The 20640-nt window shown below is 43.9% G+C and overlaps 1 protein-coding gene across 9 annotated transcripts in view; it reads left to right on the forward strand.

The window, feature by feature from the left end:
• LOC100623639 (zinc finger protein 621) overlaps positions 1 to 20314 on the forward strand; it is a 49700-nt gene extending 29386 nt beyond the window's left edge. The window contains exons 1-5 of one of the 9 annotated variants that reach the window (XM_021070402.1): positions 6206 to 6361; positions 7324 to 7409; positions 9991 to 10144; positions 10692 to 10796; positions 12583 to 20314. In XM_021070402.1, the coding sequence (XP_020926061.1) occupies positions 7386 to 7409; positions 9991 to 10144; positions 10692 to 10796; positions 12583 to 13715 (1416 nt within the window). In that variant the 5' untranslated portion in view covers positions 6206 to 6361; positions 7324 to 7385 and the 3' untranslated portion in view covers positions 13716 to 20314. Of the gene's footprint in view, positions 1 to 6092; positions 6104 to 6205; positions 7410 to 9990; positions 10145 to 10691; positions 10797 to 12582 lie in introns of those variants that run through there. The other 8 variants (XM_021070404.1, XM_021070406.1, XM_021070403.1 and 5 more) reach the window with 8 other exon arrangements.

Below are 20640 nucleotides of genomic sequence, written 5' to 3' on the forward strand. Positions count from 1 at the left end.
TCCTTTTCTAGGATTGTGTACAAATGTGATCACCCTGTGTGTGTTCTTCTTTTTTGTCTGGTGTCTTACTCAGCATAATTACATTGAGATTCACCCATGTTGCACATATCACCGGTTTTATTCCTTTCTACTGCTGAGTGATAGTCTATGGATTTATCACTGTTTGTTTATCCATTCACCTCCTGATGGACATTTGGGTTATTTCCAATTTGGGGCTTTTATAAATAAAGCTGCTGTGAACATTTGTGTTCAGGTTTTTATAAGGAAGTATGCTTTTATTTCTCTTAGGTAAACACCAGAGTGGAATGGCTGAGTCATAAAGTACTTGTATATTTAACTTTTTAAGTATATTCAAACTGTTCTACAAAGAAGTTGTGCCACTTTAAATTCCTACCAGCACTGTGTGAGAGTTCCATTTCTAATATGTCTTTGCCTACATTTAGTATTGTTAGCGTTTTTAATTTTAGCTATTTTTAGTAAATGTGTAATGCTGTCTCATGAAGATTTTAATTTGCTTTTTCTAATGACATTTGCATGTGCTTAACTTGCCTTCCATTACGTCTTTGGTTAAAGTTTTTGTTTATAACTTTCTGCCTATGTTTTTATTGGGTTTTCTTTTTATTGTCCTTTGAGAGGTCTTTATATATTATACATACAAGTCCTTTTTCATATGTGTGATTTCCAAACATTTTCTCCAAGCCTGTGGTTTTGTCTTTTCATTCTCTTAATAATATCTTTTGGGAGTTCCCATCGTGGCATAGTGGAAGTGAATCCGACTAGGAACCATGAGGTTGCAGTTCGATCCCTGGCCTTGCTCAGTGGGTTATGGATCTGGCGTTGCCATAAGCTGTGGTGTAGGTTGAAGATGTGGCTCAGATCCTACATTGCTGTGACTGTGGTGTAGGCCGGCAGCTACAGCTCTGATTAGACCCCTAGCCTGGGAACCTCCATATGCCCTGAGTGCGGCCCTAGAAAGACAAAAAGACAAAATAATAATAATAATAATAATAATAATAATAATAATAATAATAATAATAATAATCTTTTGAAGAGCAGAAGATTTTAATATGGATGAAGTCTAATTTATCAGCTTTTTCTTTTTTGGACTGTACTTTTAGTCTCATATTTAAGAATTCTTTGCCTTAACTGAGTTTACAAAGACTTCTTCCTTCTAGAAGTTTTATAGTTTTAGACTTTACCTTTAGTTCTATCATCTGTCTTGAGTTAAACTTTGTATCGAGTCTGAGGTATGGATCCAAGTTCCTTCCTCTCCCTCCTCTCTCCTTTTCTTCTTCTTCTTCTTTTTTTTTTTTTTGTCTTTTTATGGAAGTTCCAAGGCTAGGGGTTGAGTCAGAGCTGCAGTCCTATGCCACAGCCATAGCAACACCAGATCCAAGTCTCATCTGTGACCCACTCCACAGCTCATGGCAACAGCGGATCCTTAATCCACTGAGCAGGGCCAGGAATCAAACCCGCATCCTCATGGATAATAGGTTCATTACTGCTAAGCCACAATGGGAACTCCCCTTTCTTTTTAAATTGGTAATCTATTGTGGCACCATTGCCCATATATATGTCAGTCTAGTTCTAGATTCAGTTTCATTGATCTATTTGTCTATCTTGATGCCATTAATACAATGCATTCATTACTGTAGTTTTTCTAAGTGTTGAAGTCATATAGCATTAGTCCTACTTTGTTTTTTGCCAAAGTTGTTTTGACCATTCCAGGTCCTTTGCATTTCCATATGAATTTTATTTATTTTTATTTTTTTCTTTTTACAGCTGCACCTGTGACATATAGAAGTTTCTGGGCCAGGGGTTGAATCGGAGCTGCAGCTGATGCCTATGCCACAGCCACAGCAACACTAGATCCCAGCCATGTCTGCGACCTACACTGCAGCTTGCAGCAGTGCTGGATCCTTAACCCACTGAGCCACAATAGGAGCTCTTTCATATGAATTTTAGAATAAATTAGTCAGTTTCTACAAAATACATCCTTAGATTTTAATTGAGATTGTATTGCATCTGTAGATCAATTTTGGTATAACTTACATCTTAACTATATAGTCTTGACTCATGAACATGGTAAATTTCTTCATTTAAAATTTTTTTTATTAATTTCTCTCAGCAGTGTTTTGTAATTTTTTTTCTTTTTCTGTGCCCACGGCACATGAAAGTTTCAGGGATCAAACCCACGTCACATCAGCAACACAAGCCGCTGCAGTGACAGTGCCAGATCCTTAACCCACTGCACCACAGGAGAACTCCCAGTGTTTTGTAATTTTTACTGTATAGGTCTTTCATACCTTTTATCAGATTATGTCTATTTCATACGTTTTGATGCTATTATAAATAGTAAATTTCCAATGCTATTCTTGGTATATAGAAATAGAATTGATTTTTGTGTTTTGACATTATATACTGCAACCTTGCACTCACTAATTCTAGTAACAGTTTATAGATTGCATAGGATTTTCTGGCCTTGAGAATCATGTCCACAAATAACAATTTTACTTCTTCCTTTCCAATTCGGGATGTACTTTCTTTTTCTTGTCTTATTATACTGGCTAGTGGCTGGAGATGGGGTGTTATTAAGGAGAGCATATTTCTGGCATTGTCCAGGTGTGAGACATCTAGCTCTAGACTTTAATTTTCCTGAAACTTGAACAGACTCTTATAGCTGCAAAGGCTGAAGTTTCTCACATCTTGTGGTTCACATTGCCATCTGGCTTCTTCTAGATCAGCAATGCTTGCACTCCGTCCCTCTGCTGAGACTTTTCTGGGAACGAATGGGCCCCATATAGCATGCTCCCAGTTTTCTTCTCCAGCTGCCTATATGTCCAGTCATCCTTCCAATTGGGGGGTTTTATTTCGGCCTACCAGAGATCCCTGATTTCTTCTTACTGCACTGTAATACCAGAGGAATTGCATGTCCAACTTTGTTTCCCTTCAGGTTAGTCCCTAATTGTAATAATTGGCTGATATACTGTTTCATAGAGTTTGTGGTGTATATGTGTGTATATGCACATATCTGTGTGCCTATCTCTCTAGATTCATGGTAGATGTTCTTTTGTTAGGTTTAGAGAAGGGGCAGTATGCAAATGTAAGTACTTATCATGCTATTTTCCCTGGAAATTTATTTCTTCTATTTAAAACAATTGTGTTGCATGAACTTTATGATAAAAATACCATCAGCAGAGTTCCTAAAGTGGCTCAGTGGAAACAAATCTGACTAGTGTCCATGAGGACGAAGGTTTGATCCCTGGCCTCGCTCATTGAGTTAAGGATTTGGCATTGCATGAGCTGTGTTGTAGGTCTCAGATGAGGCTTGGATCTGGCATTGCTGTGGCTGTGGTATAGGCTGGTGGCTATAGCTCTAATTCGACCCTTAGCCTGGGAACCTCCATATGTCGTGGGTGCAGCCCTAAAAAGACAAAAGCAATAATAATAATAATAATAATAATAATAATAATAATAATAATAATACCATCAGTTTTATAAAATGAACTATTCCTGTGATAGGCAGCTTCTACAATGGTCCAGTAATTCTCATCCCAGCATTCATGTCCTTGTACCTCTTGTCCAATATTGAATCATTACTGGCCTGTGATAATGGTATATTGAGACAATGATGGGGCATGACTTCCAAAGCTAGGTCATAAGTGACATTGCAGCTAGCCTTGGCCTCTTGGATTACTTAGCTTTACTGGTAGCCTGTTACCATGTGGTGAGGAAACAGCCCTGTGCAGATATCCATGTGGGAAGGGATTGAGGTTTCACACCAATAACCAGTACCAACTTGTCAGTCACGTAAGTGAGCTCTTTGGGAGGCACATCATACAGCTTCAGTTGAGCTTTCTGATGCATGATGCCATGCTGCCCCAAGTGATATTTGATTGTAGCCTCATGAAAGATCTCAAGCCAGTACCATCCAGCCAAGCCACTCTTGAATTTTCTAATCCACAGAGACTTTGAGAAACAATCAATGCATCTTGTTTTCAGCCACAAAGTTTTGGGGTGATTTGTAATGTATCTAATATAGTGTCTAGTGTTGTAGGTACCTAACATACTTTTTTTTAGGGCCACACCTGTGGCATATGGAAGTTCCCAGTCTAGGGGTCCAATCAGAGCTGTAGCTGCCAGCCTATACCACAGCCACAGCAACGCCATATCTGAGCTGTGTCTGTGACCTACACCACAGTTCATGGCAACGCCGGATCTTTAACCCATTGATCGAGGTCAGGGATTGAACTTGCATCCTCGTGGATAGTAGTCAGATTCGTTTCTGCTGAGCCACGACAGGAACTCCCCCTAACATACTCTTTATGATAGGACTTCCTTATGCTGTAGTTGGTCAGTTAACTATGTCTAATTTCTGTGAAAGGAGTAATAAATTCCTGGGATAGAATCATGTATCCAGATATCCAGGGTCATTCTGTCTTCTAGCAGCAGGAGGCAAGTTTCTCTTTTTAGCTCTATAGTGCTTGGTGAGTAGAACCATCTATCTAGAAGTGTTCAGTAGACCTATGAGAGTTGTCAAAGGAAAGGTCTGCTCACATCCGAAAGCATGTTGGCAAGAAGTGGTCACTGGGTAAGGCTACTGTTAACCATTGACTTTCAGAAGCATTGATCACTGTAGTGAGGCACTTGCTAACTGGCTATTGTCCAATGGATAGGACTATTATTCACTGACTGACTTTCAAGGTGTTTGTCACTGATTGGCTCATATTCTGAGGCTTGGGACTGCCACTGATTTTTTTTTTTTTTTTCTTTTTGGCTGCCAACCTGTCACACACAGTGGAAGCTCCTGGGCCAGGGATCAAATCCTCACCATAGCTGTGACCCGAGCCCCTACAGTGACAATGCCAGATCCTTAACGCACTGCACCACAGCAGAATCAGGCTGCCATTGATTTTGATAGCTACCAGAAGAATAGTTGCAGGGACCAAAATGAGACTTACTTACTGGCCGATTTTCAGAGCATGTGTGTCGACCCAAATTAATGGCAGTTACTTGTTCTTAAGGACAGTTACTGGCTTGTGACTTGGGACTTTGGTCAAAGAACAGTCTTTCCTTTTCTTGAAACTGGAAAAACAGTGCTTTTAATGTTTTCTTAGCCTCCCCACCTTTTTTTTCTTCCCCTCAGCCAAATCTTCAGGAGAGGCTGTAAAGGATTATCCAGATCTTTGTGGAGGTATAATTTTTTTCTCAGCCAGTGTTGAAATTTAAGCTATTTAAGTGCCTGTCACTAGGTGGAAGGATAGCTTTAAATTACAGCAATTTTGTAATTTATTGGAAAAAGTTAAACACGGGACATTTAGGATGTCCTGCTAAAGCCAATTCAGGACAAAATCATTTAATGTAGTATATGTCTTGGAGTTCCTGCTGTGGCTCAATGGTATCAATGGCATCTCTGGGGCACTGGGACTCAGCTTTGGTTCCCAGCCTGGCACAGTGAGTTAAGGATCCAGCGTCACTGCAGCAGCAGAGGTCGCAACTACAGCTCTGACCTGATCCCTAGCCCAGGAGCTGCAAGGCGGCCAAAAAAGAGAGGGGTAAAAAGGACATGTATATATAGGCCCCTGGCAGCCTTAGTCACCATTATTTTGGTTTTTAAGTGAATCTACCCTAAAAGGTCCTAGGAAGGGAGAGGGCTTTAAAAACATAGGTGGAGGAGTTCCCCGTTGTTGCAAGCTGCGGTGTTGGTCGCAGTTGTGGCTGGGATCTGGTGTTGCTGTGGCATAGGCCTGCAGCTGCAGCTCCAATTTTACTCCTGGCCCAGGAACTTCCCTATGTCACAGGTGCGTCAGTAAAAAAGAAAAAAAAAAGGGGGGAGGGCGGAGGTAGGTGGAAACCATGTTTTTCCTAAGGGCTTCTCAGCCTAGCACCCAAGTAATACTCCTAGTGTGGGCCTCTAAGAAATTACACAACAGTGGCCACTCTCCCCACGCCTCCACAGCCCAGGCTCCAGGTGATCCACAGAGTAAACGCAGCCGACAGCTGATGCGGCAGTCCGTTATCAGGGGCTCCACCGCCGCCGAGGTCCGAGTAGAGCGAAGCGGCATCAGTACGGCGCCCTACCCTGTCCAAAGCCGGCTCAGATGTTGGAGCACAGGGTATAAGAGTTCCGTGGCTCACGCGGCGGTGTGGCGCCCGGCAGTGACGTCACGGGCAAGGGCCCGCTTGAAACTCCGCCTCCTCGGGTCACGTGGTGCCACGCCGCGCGAATCACCGAGAAGGCCAACCTCCAGGCGGCGTTGAGTGGCGCCGAGCAGCCGAGCTAGCTTCCGTGATGGCTTTTAGGGACCCCCTTTTCGGGGTTCGGAGTGGAGTGTAGGTTCCGGCGAATTCTACGTACCAGGTCCGCTCGGCGCCGGCTTCTTGGCTTCCCCTGGCGGCTTGTCAGCACCCAGCCACAGAACTCGCCTCTCTCTGAATCGGAGCTCGGGCGTCTGGGCCTCACAGAAGCCTCTGTGGGGCTGCAGGGCCTCCTAGAGCCCTGGCCCTGCCTCCTTGCCCACCGAGGCGTGATTCTCTTTTTTGTCCTATAGAACTTGGCTCAACAGCCTTTCGCACCCAGTACTGACGTTTCCGATGTTTGAGGTTTCCTGCTTCCTTGCTTGGGTGGAGATCCCCGTGGGTCTCTTGTCCCCATCACCCACGGAAACACGGAGTATTCTAGTCTTTTTTGTTTGTTTGTTTTTAGGGCAGCAGCCGCGGCATATGGAGGTTCCCAGGCTAGGGGTCGAATCCGAACTGCAGCTGCTGGGCTACACCACAGTCACAGCAAGCAAGATTCAAGCCGCCTCTGCACCTTACACCACAGTTCACAGCAACACCGGATCCTTAACCCACTGAGCGAGGCCAGGGATGGAACCCGCAACTTCATGGTTACTAGTCGGATCCTTTCTGCTGTGCCGCAGTGGGAACTCCCTGAGTATTCTAGTCTTAATCCGAATCCAGCCACCCCCATCTCTCCTCTCCAAAGGCATCTTTTTTGGGTCAATGTGATGGTCCCTATAAGCGCTTTTTAGGTTTTTAGGTTTGTTCAGACCCAGCATTATAAGGGCAGGATTTGTCTCGAATTGCTCAGTTTGCTCGGTGTGTGAATGGGCTCAGCAAGGCTGTTGGGCAGAGTAGGCAGGGGGTGGATTGTTTTGAGGACCAGGCAGAGCAATTAATGAGGAGATTGGGGCGATCAGCCAGAGGGAGGCTGATAAGAGTCTCTTGCCAGTGCCAGAAATGGGGAGACTGGGACATCTGTAGGCTGCTGTGGATGATGCAGGACAGGGACTATTGTACTCATGGCTCTTCTTCTCTTAGCTTTTAAGGTTCTTGCTTTTCCAAACCCAGAAGACAGTGCACGGAGCCAGGGGACATCAGCCATGCTCCAAACCACTTGGCCTCAGGTGAGCTGAGCTTCCTTTTAGTCTTTAAAAAAAAAAAAAATCACATGAGCTATCAGGTAGTCAGGAAAGGACCACAAAGGCCTAACTTTACAAGGCTATGGTTTCCCTGGTAGTTGGATTTTTGGCTCAGACTATTTGGAAGGCCTTTTGGACCTCATCAGACAACAGTTTAAGGGTCAGCCCTCCCTTTGAGAAGTTTGTAAATTTTTCCTTTTTCTTTCTCTCTCTCCTGTTGAACTGAGTTCCCTAAGTGTCATTGTTTAAAGGGATTGAGTGTATTGCCAGTAGAGTAGCCGGAGGCATTTTGGGTTGCCCGATTTTATCCTTGGGGTATGTTTCTTCCCTGCTTCCTCCAGGAGCAGTTGTGAGAACATTCCCTTCTCCCCAACCGCTGTGCTGACTCCAGTCCACAGGCTTCTCTAGGGGCTGCCGGGAGAGAGTGGGGCACTTAAGGGCTTAGCTGAGCCCCTGTGAGTAGGTGTTTTCATTTTTGGTGCCTGAAAAGAACAAGGCTGACTGCATAGGGTCCTGAGACTCTGCTAGGAGAGGGAATCATCTATGAGGTCATCAAGATGAGAATGCGCAGAAGTCATGAACCCCTTCCAGGCTGAGAACCCAGTCTCTGTGGTCTGCACTGTGCTGTCTGTGGAAGCAAAGAAGTTAGCTACTGGATGCCATTAGAAATTACTGTTGGGAGTTCCTGTTGTGGCTCAGCGGTAAGGAGCCCAACTGTTATCCATGAGAATGCAGGTTCAATCCCTGGCCTCGATTATTGGATTGGGGATCCATTGTTGCTGTGAGTTGTGGTGTAGGTCACAGATGCAGCTTGGATCCCACATTGCTGTGGCTGTGGTATAGGCCGGCAGCTACAGCTCTGATTGGACCCCTAGCCTGGGAACTTCCATGTGCCATAAAAAGACAAGACAAAAAAAAAAAAAAAAAAAAAAAAAAAGAAAAAAAAAAGGAAATTGCTCTGTGTCTCATGGAAGGTGCAGAGGCTCTGGTTCCTAGGATGGTGTGTGCATTTTCTTTTTTTTTTTTTTTTTGTCTTTTGTCTTTTTTGTTGTTGTTGTTGTTGCTGCTATTTCTTGGGCCGCTCCTGCGGCATATGGAGGTTCCCAGGCTACGGGTTGAATCGGAGCTGTAGCCTACGCCAGAGCCACAGCAACGCGGGATCCGAGCCGTGTCTGCAACCTACACCACAGCTCACGGCAACGCCGGATCGTTAACCCACTGAGCAAGGGCAGGGACCGAACCCGCAACCTCATGGTTCCTGGTCGGATTCGTTAACCACTGCGCCACGACGGGAACTCCTGTGTGCATTTTCAAAATAGCTGATCCTTCAGTCTAGATTGGGGGAGGGGCCTGGAAGGAGCATGGTAAAGATGGATTGACCAGTGATTTGGGGAATTAGAGGGGTTTGAAAAGATGTTCTCCAAAGATGGGGCAACACCACGTTATGATGAGGTTCAGGGGTTAGCCACGTGTTTAGAGAAGTTCACGAGCCCCATGTTGAAGGCAGCTTGCTATGTGGGAACAGCCCAGGTTTTCTGTTTGACAGAGAGTCGAAGTCCCAGCTCTGTCACTTCCTGGCTGTGTGATCTTGGGCAAAGTAAAGATTTTTTTCTGAACCTTAGTTTGATCCTTTGAAAAATGGGAGTAAATAATTCCGACTTCATATATACGTTGTAAATAGTAAACGAGATACAAGATCTTGCTATGCCACAGCTGCAGCCATGCCGGATCCTTAACCGACTGCACCATATGGGAACTCCAATGAGATAAAAGATTTAAAAGTACCCAGCTAAGGGCCTGGTCCCTTAGGGGCTAATCCACAAATATGAGTTCCTTTCACTCTTGGGAAGATAGAGGTGGCCCCAGGGGAGACAGAGAGGGGCACACCTTAGCAGGTGGGACAGAGCTTAAGATGGGATGTGTCTGTGCCTGGAGACAGTGCATGGCCAGCCTTCTTTGAAGACAGGTGGTTCAGGGAAGAGGCCAGAATGGGCAAGCAGTAGGTTTCCTTCAGGATAGGTAGCTTTCTGATAAGGTAAGAAGGTATAAAAAGAAATTTATAAAATAGTGGGACTTTTTCTAAGGAGTGACTCCTCTCCCCCACTGATCGTGGAAGATGTTGGGGAAGACCAAGGAGAAGCTCGGGGAGGAAACCAGTGTGGCCATGTGCATATACTTGGCTAGTGGAGACAGAGTGGTAGCTGCCTGCAGTGTTTAGTGTATAGAGAATAAGGTGACAGGTTATGGAGTACACGAGGGCAGCAGATGCTAGAGGGATGCTGTGTGGAGACAGGAACATAGGAGCTGATGCAGTTACCAGGCAGGAGGGCCCAGATGCCAGGCTGTGAGATTGGGATGACAGTTTAAAGCCCCAGAGCTGAGCAGCTGGAAAACCATAGGTGTTCTGCACTTGAAGGTGGGGCCACTGGTTGAGGGCTGGCCCCTGACTGGGATGATGGGTGCTCTTGTCCATAGAGCAGACCTTCCACGGGGCTCAAGGTCATAGACCCTGGCAGGTCCATCTCTTCCTTGAAGCTCAAACTGGCCCACTCTGGCCCCGACTCAGAGCTTGAGTGGGAACCTCTTGTTTCAGGAGCCAGTGACCTTTGAGGATGTGGCTGTGTACTTCACCCAAAACCAATGGGCCAGCCTGGCCCCTGTGCAGAAGGCCCTGTACAGGGAGGTGATGCTGGAGAATTATGCAAGTGTGGCTTCCCTGGGTAAGGTCTCTCTTGGTGCCCTCTGTGCTAGTTTGATGACGTCTTCAGGCTTCTCATAGTCCTTAGGTTTGATGGCTCTAGATGGGAGTTCTCCACTCACTACCCTCTGGAGATGCTGGGTGGGCAAATCTGTCGTTCCCTTTGCCTTTGAAATTGGACTTATAGTTACATCCCAGGGAGGAGTATGGTCTGGGCTGTGAGGGAAAGGACTCCCCGGGAGTCCTCTGTGCCTGCATCCATCCACTCTTGTGGGATGTGGGCCCCCTCCCTTGTGAAAGAATCTCCCAGGATATCAGTGCACACAGCTTTTCCTTTCTTCTCAGGGCGAGCTTACAGTTTCTTCCTGAGAAGAATCACCGTCTCTCTGGCCTTACTTTGGAATGCAGTTTAGACTCCTTCCTTAGAACCCCTGGGTGGCTCATTGATCCCCTGGGCAGTCTACTTCTCCCTTCCCCAGCTAGCCCACTGTGAGGTGTGCTGAGAGTTCTCGGGACTGGCTCTGGATGTCTCGCCTCAACTTGTCTATCTCTTTTTCTTGCTGGAGTAGCATTTCCATTCCCCAAACCTGTTCTGATCTCCCAGCTGGAGAGAGGGGAAGCGCCATGGGGCCCAGATCCCTGGGAAGCAGAGGTTTTGAGAGGCATCTGTCCAGGTGAGTGAGTAAAAGGACCTGGTGGTTTCTGGTTTTGCCTTCCTGTGAGGTTTTTTTTTTTTTTTTTTTTTTTGTGTCATGTTTTTTAGGGCCGCACCCTCAGCATGTGGAGGTTCCCAGGCTAGGGGTTGAATCGGAACTATAGCCTATGGCATACACCACAGCCACAGCAACTTGGGATCTGAGCCTCAACTTCAACCTATACCATAGCTCACAGCAATGTCAGATCCTTAACCCACTGAGTGAGGCCGGGGATCAAACCTGCATCCTCATGGATCCTCGTCAGATTCATTTCCGCTGAGCCATGACGGGAATTACTGCCTTCCTGGTTTGCTGGAAATGTTTCTTCTGCAGCAGAGGACAAAGCTCCCTGCAGTTTATAAAGTAGTGTTCAGTACATTCTGTGACCTGTACTGAGTTCCAGCTGGAGCCCAGAAGGACTGATCGCTAGAGGTGTGTGGCTGCATGCATTCCCACATCCACGTGGCCATTCTCTCCCAGCAAAGCTGTGACCCAGTACTTCCAAAACCACCTCTGTTCTCACTTACCAGGGGACATACTCAATTTTATGCCACTTTATATGGCAGAAATTAGGGGTTCAGCCATACTTCAAGGAAAACATGATTCTGTGGGTCACACTGGTTTATTTGTGCCATAGCTATGATTTTGTTTTTTACTTTTAGTTTTTAAATCATTTTTTAGTATTTAAAAGTTCCTGATGCCATCATCTTGATAATTACATTGTATTTGTCTTATGTGGGGCTATAGACGAAAGGGCATGAATATTCCCCCATACCACACCCAACACACACCTGCCCACCCTAGAATTTCCCTGAGACTGACTGCTTAGAGTCCTGGGAACTTTAGATTACTTGATTTTCTTTCCTTTTGGAAGAAAGTTTCCAGGCCTCACTTCTCACCCATATTGTGACTTTGTAAATAGTGGTTCCTTTAGCAGTAATACCACAGTGGCCTGCACTTCTCTGATTAACTTGTGTTTCAGCTGACTTTCTGAAAGAAATAATCTTTTATCACAGAATATTATGTGGGATATTTAAAAGTATAATTATTAGTCTGTTATTTAGAATTCAGAATTTGGGATGGTTTCCTGGCTTCCAGGTGGGGCATTGGGATCTGTCGTCTCTCTGGTTTGTGTTTCCAGGTTGCTCATGTGCTCCCTCTTATTCACTGATGTGTTTTCCCTCCGTCAGGGTCTCCCTCTCTTTCTTTTAAAAACTGTTTCATGTCTTGCTGATCTCTTCTTTTCTCTCCCCTTCCTGCCTCCTTTCCTCCCCATTCTTTTCTCCTCTTCCTCCCCCTCTCCTCCCCCCTCATTCTTCTTTTTCTTCTTCTCCTCCTTCTCCTTCTCCTCTCTCTTCTTCTCCTTCTCCTCCTCCTTCTTCCTCCACACCTGCTGCATATGGAGGTTCCCAGGCCTGGGATCGAATCCGAGCTGCCACAGAGACAATGCTGGATCCTTAACTGGCTTCACCCCAGTGGGAACTCCTCCTCCCCCTCTTGATGTTCTCATTCCGTGCGCTTCATCTGCCTTGGTTCATTCCCTTATCCTTCCTTTTAGGAGGCACTTCCTGGTCTGTTTTCAGGGTCATCACTTCTCTATTTGTATATTACTGTTTTCTTTTTCTCTCTCATCCTTCCTTCTGAATGCTTGTGGTCATCTCATGGGTATATTTAAAAAGAAGTCATATATAAGAGAGAATGAACCACTGGCTCCTATTTCCCTTCCAGTTCAGTTATGAGGAACACTTGTGGTTTCTTTGGTCAGGTGGTGAGTCCTGGACCAAGGCAGAAGAGCCAGCTGTAAAGCAGGAAACCTCTGAAGAACCAGGGTCGCACAGAATGCCAGTGGGAGGGCTTCTCAGAAATGTGTCTCAGCCCTTTGATATTAAAAGCAAGGCAGCGTGGCAGACTTTCAGTCTGAATCCGAATCTGATACTTCGAGGTGGAATGAAGTTCTATGAATGTAAAGAATGTGGGAAAATCTTCAGATATAACTCAAAGCTCATTCGGCATCAGATGAGCCACACAGGGGAGAAGCCCTTCAAATGTAAGGAATGTGGCAAAGCTTTCAAGTCCAGCTATGACTGTATCGTACATGAGAAAAATCACATTGGCGAAGGGCCCTATGAGTGTAAGGAGTGTGGCAAAGGCCTGAGTTCCAACACAGCCTTGACTCAGCATCAGAGGATCCACACGGGGGAGAAACCCTATGAGTGTAAGGAGTGTGGCAAGGCTTTTCGTAGGAGCGCAGCCTATCTTCAGCATCAGAGGCTGCACACCGGGGAGAAACTCTATAAGTGTAAGGAATGTTGGAAAGCTTTTGGGTGTAGGTCACTTTTTATCGTCCACCAGAGAATTCACACTGGGGAGAAACCCTACCAGTGTAAGGAGTGTGGCAAGGCATTCACCCAGAAGATCGCCTCCATTCAGCATCAGAGAGTTCACACTGGAGAGAAGCCGTATGAGTGTAAGGTATGTGGGAAAGCCTTCAAGTGGTATGGCAGTTTTGTTCAGCATCAGAAATTGCACCCCATGGAGAAGAAGCCTTCCAAGGCTCTTGGGCTGTCCCTGATGAGTCCCCAGGGCCCCTCTGCAGATTTAGCTCCGATACCTCTTCAGGGCCCCTGCTCTGCTCCAGCCATGGCTGTGCCCTCGCTGGCCTTCCCACACGCCGTCCTCATTCCTACCTCCAGACCCGTATTCATGCTGCTGCCCGCCTCTACAGTACCTTCTTCTCCTGTCCAAATAGTACGAGTCTTCCAGGGTCTTCCTCCCACTGTGAGGCCATCCCCAGTTGTCCTCACCCCTCGTGAGCTCTATCTTGGCACTTCTCTGGCTATTACATGCAGCAGATCAAACTGGAGTTTGATTTGTGGTTTGTACACTATACATGTGTAACAAGTGTTTGAGCATAAACTCCATTGTAATCTAAATCTTTTGAAGACTGTGTTTATGTAATATATTCTGTTTTCTTCTGAGTAGAAATTGGAAATACGACCTTCATATTGGCTCCTTTCAGGCTTGAACAGTAACGGCTATGTCTGCATTCTGGGGATGCTGGTATTTGAAGTACTGGTAGGATGTGGTGAATTAGCATTTGAGGGAGAGGACATGCCAAGGTGAATTGGGGACATTTGAGGGAGAGGACGTCCCTGTCTTAGGCCCCTATGATTAGAGAGAAGCAGCCTGGGAGAAATGGAGGAGGCATTTAAGATCTGCCAGAATTGAGAATTGGAAAAAGGCTCCAATATAGCCTTTAGAAATGAATACAGATGGTTCAGTGGGTGAGGGTGTGGTTTAGTCATGCACTTGAAGTGGGGTTGCCCTTGACACAGATCAGTGAGGATCTCATAGGTCTCTGCAAAAGATCATGTGATATAACCAGTTTAAAAAAAATGTATGAAGGGGTAACACTCATGCATATGATTTACATGATTGATAGCAGTCATGTTTTTAAACATAAAGTTTGTGGTGTTCCCTGGTGGCTTAGTGGGTTAAGGATCCAGTGTTGTCATTGCTGTGGCTCTAGTTGCTGCTGCTGTTGTGAGGGTTCAGTCCCTGGTCCAGGAACTCCCACATTGCCATTGGCACAGCCAAAAAGGGAAAAAAAGTAATTTTTTTCTTTATCTTTGATTTTGCTTTTGATATCTAGATGTTTCCTTTTAACTTTGGTTTCCTAAGTAAATACACACCAGGGCATTTATCTTTGTTCCATCCATTGTGTAAATTTTTCTTGGTGGGCATTCTGATTTCCTGCCTGCAAACACTGGCTTCTGCATTTAATTTTCTCCACATAGCATAAATTGTAAATATGAATTTGGCAGATTACTAAAGAAAACAGAGCAACAGATTTGGGCAATATTTGAATAAGCCTCCAAAACTGTTTTTTTTTTTTTTTTTTTTTTTTTAAGAATAAAGCAGGTTGTGTGATGGGTCAGCGACTAAGCTTACCTGATAGGTTAGTGAAGTTAAATTTTGGATTGCCCTTGCTTTTGACCTTAGGTGAGGATCTTTTTAACTATGCAAAGGGCTATGTGAAGTGATTCCTGTAAAAAAAACTTGAGTTATGCATTACAGACAGAGCTTGTTTCATTGCACTTCACTTTATTTGCTTCCCAGATGTGTTTTTGTTTTGTTTTGTTTTGTTTCTACAAATTCAAGGTTTTTAACAACACTGTATTGCTGGACAATGGCTAGGGTTTTTTAGCAATAAAGTATTTTTTTAAGGCATATACTTTTTTTTAAGACATCATGCCATTACACAGATGATAGTGTAAATAGAACTTTTATATGCACTGGGAAACCATAAAAATCTGTGGGACTCACTCCCTTGCTATATTTGCTTTATTGTGGTGGCCTAGAATTGAACCCACAAAATCTCCGAGGTGTGCCTGTATTACCATTAATATAAAGTAAATTCTTAAACATTGATGGAAGGGGCCGTACATTTTCTTAAAGGTGATTTTGCTTTCTACATGTTTCTCCATTTCAGTTAACAGAAAGCTTTTAAATGAGTGGTTCTTTACCATGTGTCTGAATAACCTAGTGTAAACAGAGTCATTTTCTGGCCTAACTTGCAAAGATTCTGATTTTGGAGATCTATGGTGTTACCTAGATCTTTAATGTGGACCACACTTGGAGAGAGGAGCCTTGAGCAGAAAATGCCTGGAGGCTGTTTGGGTGTGAGCATTGATACAGGGCTTGCCCTATTTTACAGTGGTCTTTAGGAGAGAGAGCTGTAAAAATAGTTTGGGTGGTGTCAGTTTAGAAGAAGAAAGAAAAGTAAAATGCCTATAGGGAAAAAAAGAAAGGGGCAAAGAGATCTGATGAGGCCTATGAAGAGTTCTTGAGGTCTCCAGTGCCAGAAGGTTCGTGGGGATTGACATTGGCTACGTTTTGTTGTTTTTGCTATTTATTTGCATGTTGCCTGAAAGAATAAGGAAAAATTTTTTCTTATATAAAGTAAACACAGTTTACAGTAGCTCTTGAGTTAAAGGACGCTGCATATGGCTTAGAACTGGTTGAACAGCAGTAAGAGCAGGTCATAGCAGGTCTATGGGTTGTGGCAAAAGGAGTACCCAGCGCAATATTTTCAGTGTTGAATACATTCTTTCTTTCTTATTTATGGAGTTCTCAGTCTAGGAGTCAGGTCTGAGCTGCAGTTTTGACTTATACCACAGTGTGGCAATGCCAGATCCTTTAACCCACTGTGCCAGGCCAGGGATCAAACCTGCGTCCTGGTGCTTCAGAGACACTGCCAATCCCATTGCATTACAGCGGGAACTTCTTGAATGCATTGTTTAGAAAGTAATTTGGAAGGCTTGCAATTCAGAAAGTTGGGTGTGGTGTTGGTGATGGGAAACGAAACAATTAAGCAAAAGTAAAAGACCAAAGGAAAAAACCCCACATAAACTTTGCAAGAATAAGTTATACATTGGAGTTTGGTAAAAATAGCAGTTGAACATGTTAGCACACACACATTCCTGGAACTTCACTAAAACAGTAATAAAGACGTTAAAAATTGAGAGGCATAAATTTGCAAGGACAATGAAAATAAGCTGATGATAACATTTTGGAAGCTTGAAAGCAGGTGAGAGTTGTGACTTTTAGCAGAACTGAGGAAGGTGGATCCTGAGCCACATTTGAGGGAAGCTGAGCAGCCCTCCAGTGTGGCAGAATTCCCAGAAAGGCGTAAGAATTGGGGATTCAGATACCCCTGGAAATAGAGGATGCTGGTAGGGTGAAGAACAGGAAAATGGGCTATAAGACTTTAAGAAGCACTTAGATTCCCACTCTTCTCTGAAGCAGTATAGCAAGAATTTGGGGTGTCGGGGAGCCACATTGAATGTTAGGTCCTTCTCTGTTATGTTCTACCTTCTACCCCTGGTTCTACCCAGAACCTCCCAACTAGATTCATGTACTTTCTAGGCTGGAAATCAGAACTTTGGGAGATCTGATCAATTCAAGAGAAGAGACCAATGAGACTGACATCTTAGATTTTTCATCACATAAATGGCTCAACACAGAAACTCCCCCTGTGCACAGAGAGCTTCATTCTTTTTTCTTCATTCTTTATTCTCTTGCTTTGTCGTGTTCACTCGATAAAACACAAGCTCTGATTAAACATAGCTCTTTGCCTCCTATATGCCTGCATCCATGCTACCAAAAGTAGCATGGGGAAAAAGCACACTGCCCTGCAGAATTATCTCCCTTTATGTTTAAGACCAGTAACTTCAAGTAGGCCCGTCATGCTTCCCGACAGACATACTGGGCCCCCTTCACGCCCCACTTTTGTAAACTGCTGCTCTGTACCTTTTATCTCTCTCCTTTACTTTTTTATTTTTTATTTTTATTTTTTTATGGCCATACCTGCAGCATATGGAATTTTCCAGGGTAGAGGATGAATCAGAGCTGCAGCTGCTGGCCTACACCAGAGCTTACAATAATGCGGGATCCTTAACCCACTGAGTGAGGCCAGGGATTGAACCTGCATCTTCATGGACACTATTGGGTTCTTAACCCACTGAGCCACAATAGGAACTCCCCTTCTCTCTTCTTAAACCTCCAGTATCTCCAGTCCTCACCACACTGATTGATTTTGCCCTTTGCTGGGATAACTAAGGTCCAGAGAGCAGCTGTGCCCTCAGCCTGGATACCAGAATAAGACACAATTCTACCTCTTCTGTTCTGAGGAGCAGAGTATTTGTACAATCTTTTTTTTTTTTTTTTTTTTTTTTTTTTGTCTTTTTGTCTTTTCTAGGGCTATGCCTGCAGCACATGGAGGTTCCCAGGCTAGGGGTCCAACTGGAGCTGTTGCCGCCGGCCTACGCCAGAGCCATGGCAACTCGGGATCCAAGCCGCGTCTGAGACCTACACCACAACTCACAGCAACGCCAGATCCTTAACCCACTGAGCGAGGTCAGGGATCGAACCCGAAACCTCATGGTTCCTAGTCGGACTTGTTAACCACTGCGCCATGAGAGGAACTCCTATTTGTACCATCTTAAATGTTTCTCCAGGAGAAGTTAACTAGGATGCAGGAGAAATCACAGAAACTCTCTACAAGTTGTACAGCACCTTGGCTGGATTATCAAAATGAACACCTCCAGTGAGGGGCATTTGGAAATTGTGTCCTTCATACATGTGACCTGAGAAAGGTATGTCACTTACAAGTGTCTTAGAGATGATTATTCCGAATCTAACCATGAGTTATTCACCAGGCAAACCCCGCGTGGAGTATATTCTATTCAAAAAGGAATTTCCAGGAGTTCCCTGGTGGCCTTGCAATTAAGGATTTGGCATGGTCCTTACTGTGGCTCAGGTTCGATCCCTGGCCTGAGAACTTCTGCATGCTGTGGGTGTGACCTGAAAAAATAACAAGAAACAAAATGAGTTTCCTTGTGCTTTTACAAATGTAAATGTCATAAAAGACAGAGACTGAGACAAGATATTCCAAGCTAGGGGTGACTAAAAGATTATGACAACTAAATGCTGTATTTGGCTGGATCCCTTACTAGAGGGAAAGAAATTAGTAATACAAAACAAAGCAGATTACAAAAAAAAAAAAAAAAAAAAAAAAAAATTCCAGGCAGTTATGAAGTACAGGAGAAGCAACAAGTTGAATAGGAAAATGTGATTATAAAACACTTATCAGGTAACAGTCTTTACAGTCATGATAAATCACTATTTTTTATAACCAGAATCTGTGATATAAATCTATTGAGAGAATGATGGAGCATAGTGAGATGTAAGAACTATATCCGCAACAATTACAACCCGAACTCAATAGACTCAACAGAGTCTATCTAAAATTATTAACTCCTTGAAGAGCAATATAAGCATATGTGGCAGATCCCATTGGTTATCTGTGAAACAGCCAGCCTCTTTCTTCAGATTTTGTTCAGCATTTCCTCCTTCTATTGGCTGTGAATGGCAGGGGACATCTCCCCTCAGGAGGTTACTCTGAAAGTTTGTGCTGAGCTGGGCTGGGGCCCAGTACCTGGGCCTGGAAAAACCACCCCTTGCCTGACTGAGACTTAAGTTATTCTTGGGCCCTGGAGCTTTTGGGTTGGTTTGTCTTGTGCTAATAAAAGGGTAGATAATTTAAAAAATTTTGTCTTGTAAAATGTCCCCCAATCTTGATGTATTTGGTTGGTTACTTCCTCTGGGTATTGACCTGTTCCTCTTTTCTCTGTATTTGCTGTATCCTAGAAGTTTGTCTAGGAAGTTTGATTAGGTTCTGGCACATATTTCCAGCAAAAATGTGTCATGGTGATGTTGTATCTTTCGTATTGCATTTCAGACGGTACTTAATGCTAAGACACCCTGCTGTTAAATGATGCTAAGCTTGATTGCTTGGTTAAGGTGGTGACCATTAGACCTTTCTATTGGAAAGGTCCCTTTCTGTTTGAAATCACAATGGACTCTATGGCAGGATACTTTAGCATCATGCTAGGTTTTTTTTTTTTTTTTTTTTTTACTACCCCACAATCTTTTGTCTAATGGTTTTTAACATCCATTAATGATTTTTGCTGAAACTGATCATTGGAGATTGTGAGAGAGTACTTTTGCAATTGTCATTTTTTCTATGTTTATTAGTCTGTATTCTTCCATAAAGATCTTTTTATCCTCTTTATTCTATCACTATGGACTTCTGTATTTTTAGGAAAAAAATGCCATTCAATATATTATAATCAATTATAGTTCTTCTTCTTATTAATTTTTCCCACCTTTGGCTACTGGAATGGCCAATTTTCCCTTTCAGTCTGGCTCCTAGGTCCTCTGGCCATGTCCTGATTAGTCTTTGATCATATTTGTGTTTTCTGGCTGATACTTCCCATCCCTATCCCTGAAATCAATCGGTTCTCCAAGGAGCCATGGTGTGGGGAATAATATTTATTTATTTATTTTCTTTTTTGGCTACCCCACGACACATGGAGTTCTCAGCCTAGGGATCAGATCTCCGTTGCAGTTGCCACCTACACGGCAGCTGCAGCAGTGGCAGATCCTTTAACCCACTGTGCCAGGCCAGGGATTGAACCTGTGTCCTGGCACTGCAGAGCTGCCGCCGATCCTGTTGCGCCACAGCAGGAACTCCAGGAATAATATTTAGAAGCTTCTGAGAGCTGGGACCCAGATGTCTTGTGTGAGTTTGAACTCTAGTTCATGATGGAGGGGCTGTTGGACTTTTTTCTGGCTTTCCAACTCTCTTCATGCGGAAACCCATACTGTGTGATAATACAGATCTCTGTGATCTCGGTGCTGAAAGATGGTGATCAGGAGGCATCCATTGTTGATTCTCATTTGACCTTGTAGCCATCATGTTTTTTTGTTTTTGTTTTTGTTTTGTTTTTAGTATAAGAAAAGATTAAATAATCTGTGATTGGCTGACATGCCTAATTCATACAGCCATCTCATTCCAAATAACTGACAGCGTGCCTGACGTATGGAAGGTTTTCAATAAGAGCTTTTTGAAGGAATAAATTACTAAAGCGCCTTTGTGTAAGTGGTTATTGCCTTATCATAATTCAAGCTGTAACTTAATGTCACCAAAGACGAAGCAGTAAATATATAGAGATTCATGAGCTATAAATTGTAAAAACAACCCTCACTACATACTAAAATACAGACAAATAATATATACGGATCCTAGTTTGTTTATAAATTGAAGAAACTCTTCCCAAAGTGATAGGATTGCTTTAAAGACATGCAGAAAAGATTATCTTGAGTTAAGTAAATGTATATCAGTAGGTAAACGCTTGTCATTAGCAAGAAAAAAAAAGAACAACGTGAGAAGCAGCAAGTTTAGTCTTTCCTTTTTGGT

Source organism: Sus scrofa, chromosome 13 (genome assembly GCF_000003025.6).
Source record: "Sus scrofa isolate TJ Tabasco breed Duroc chromosome 13, Sscrofa11.1, whole genome shotgun sequence".
NCBI lineage: Eukaryota > Metazoa > Chordata > Mammalia > Artiodactyla > Suidae > Sus > Sus scrofa.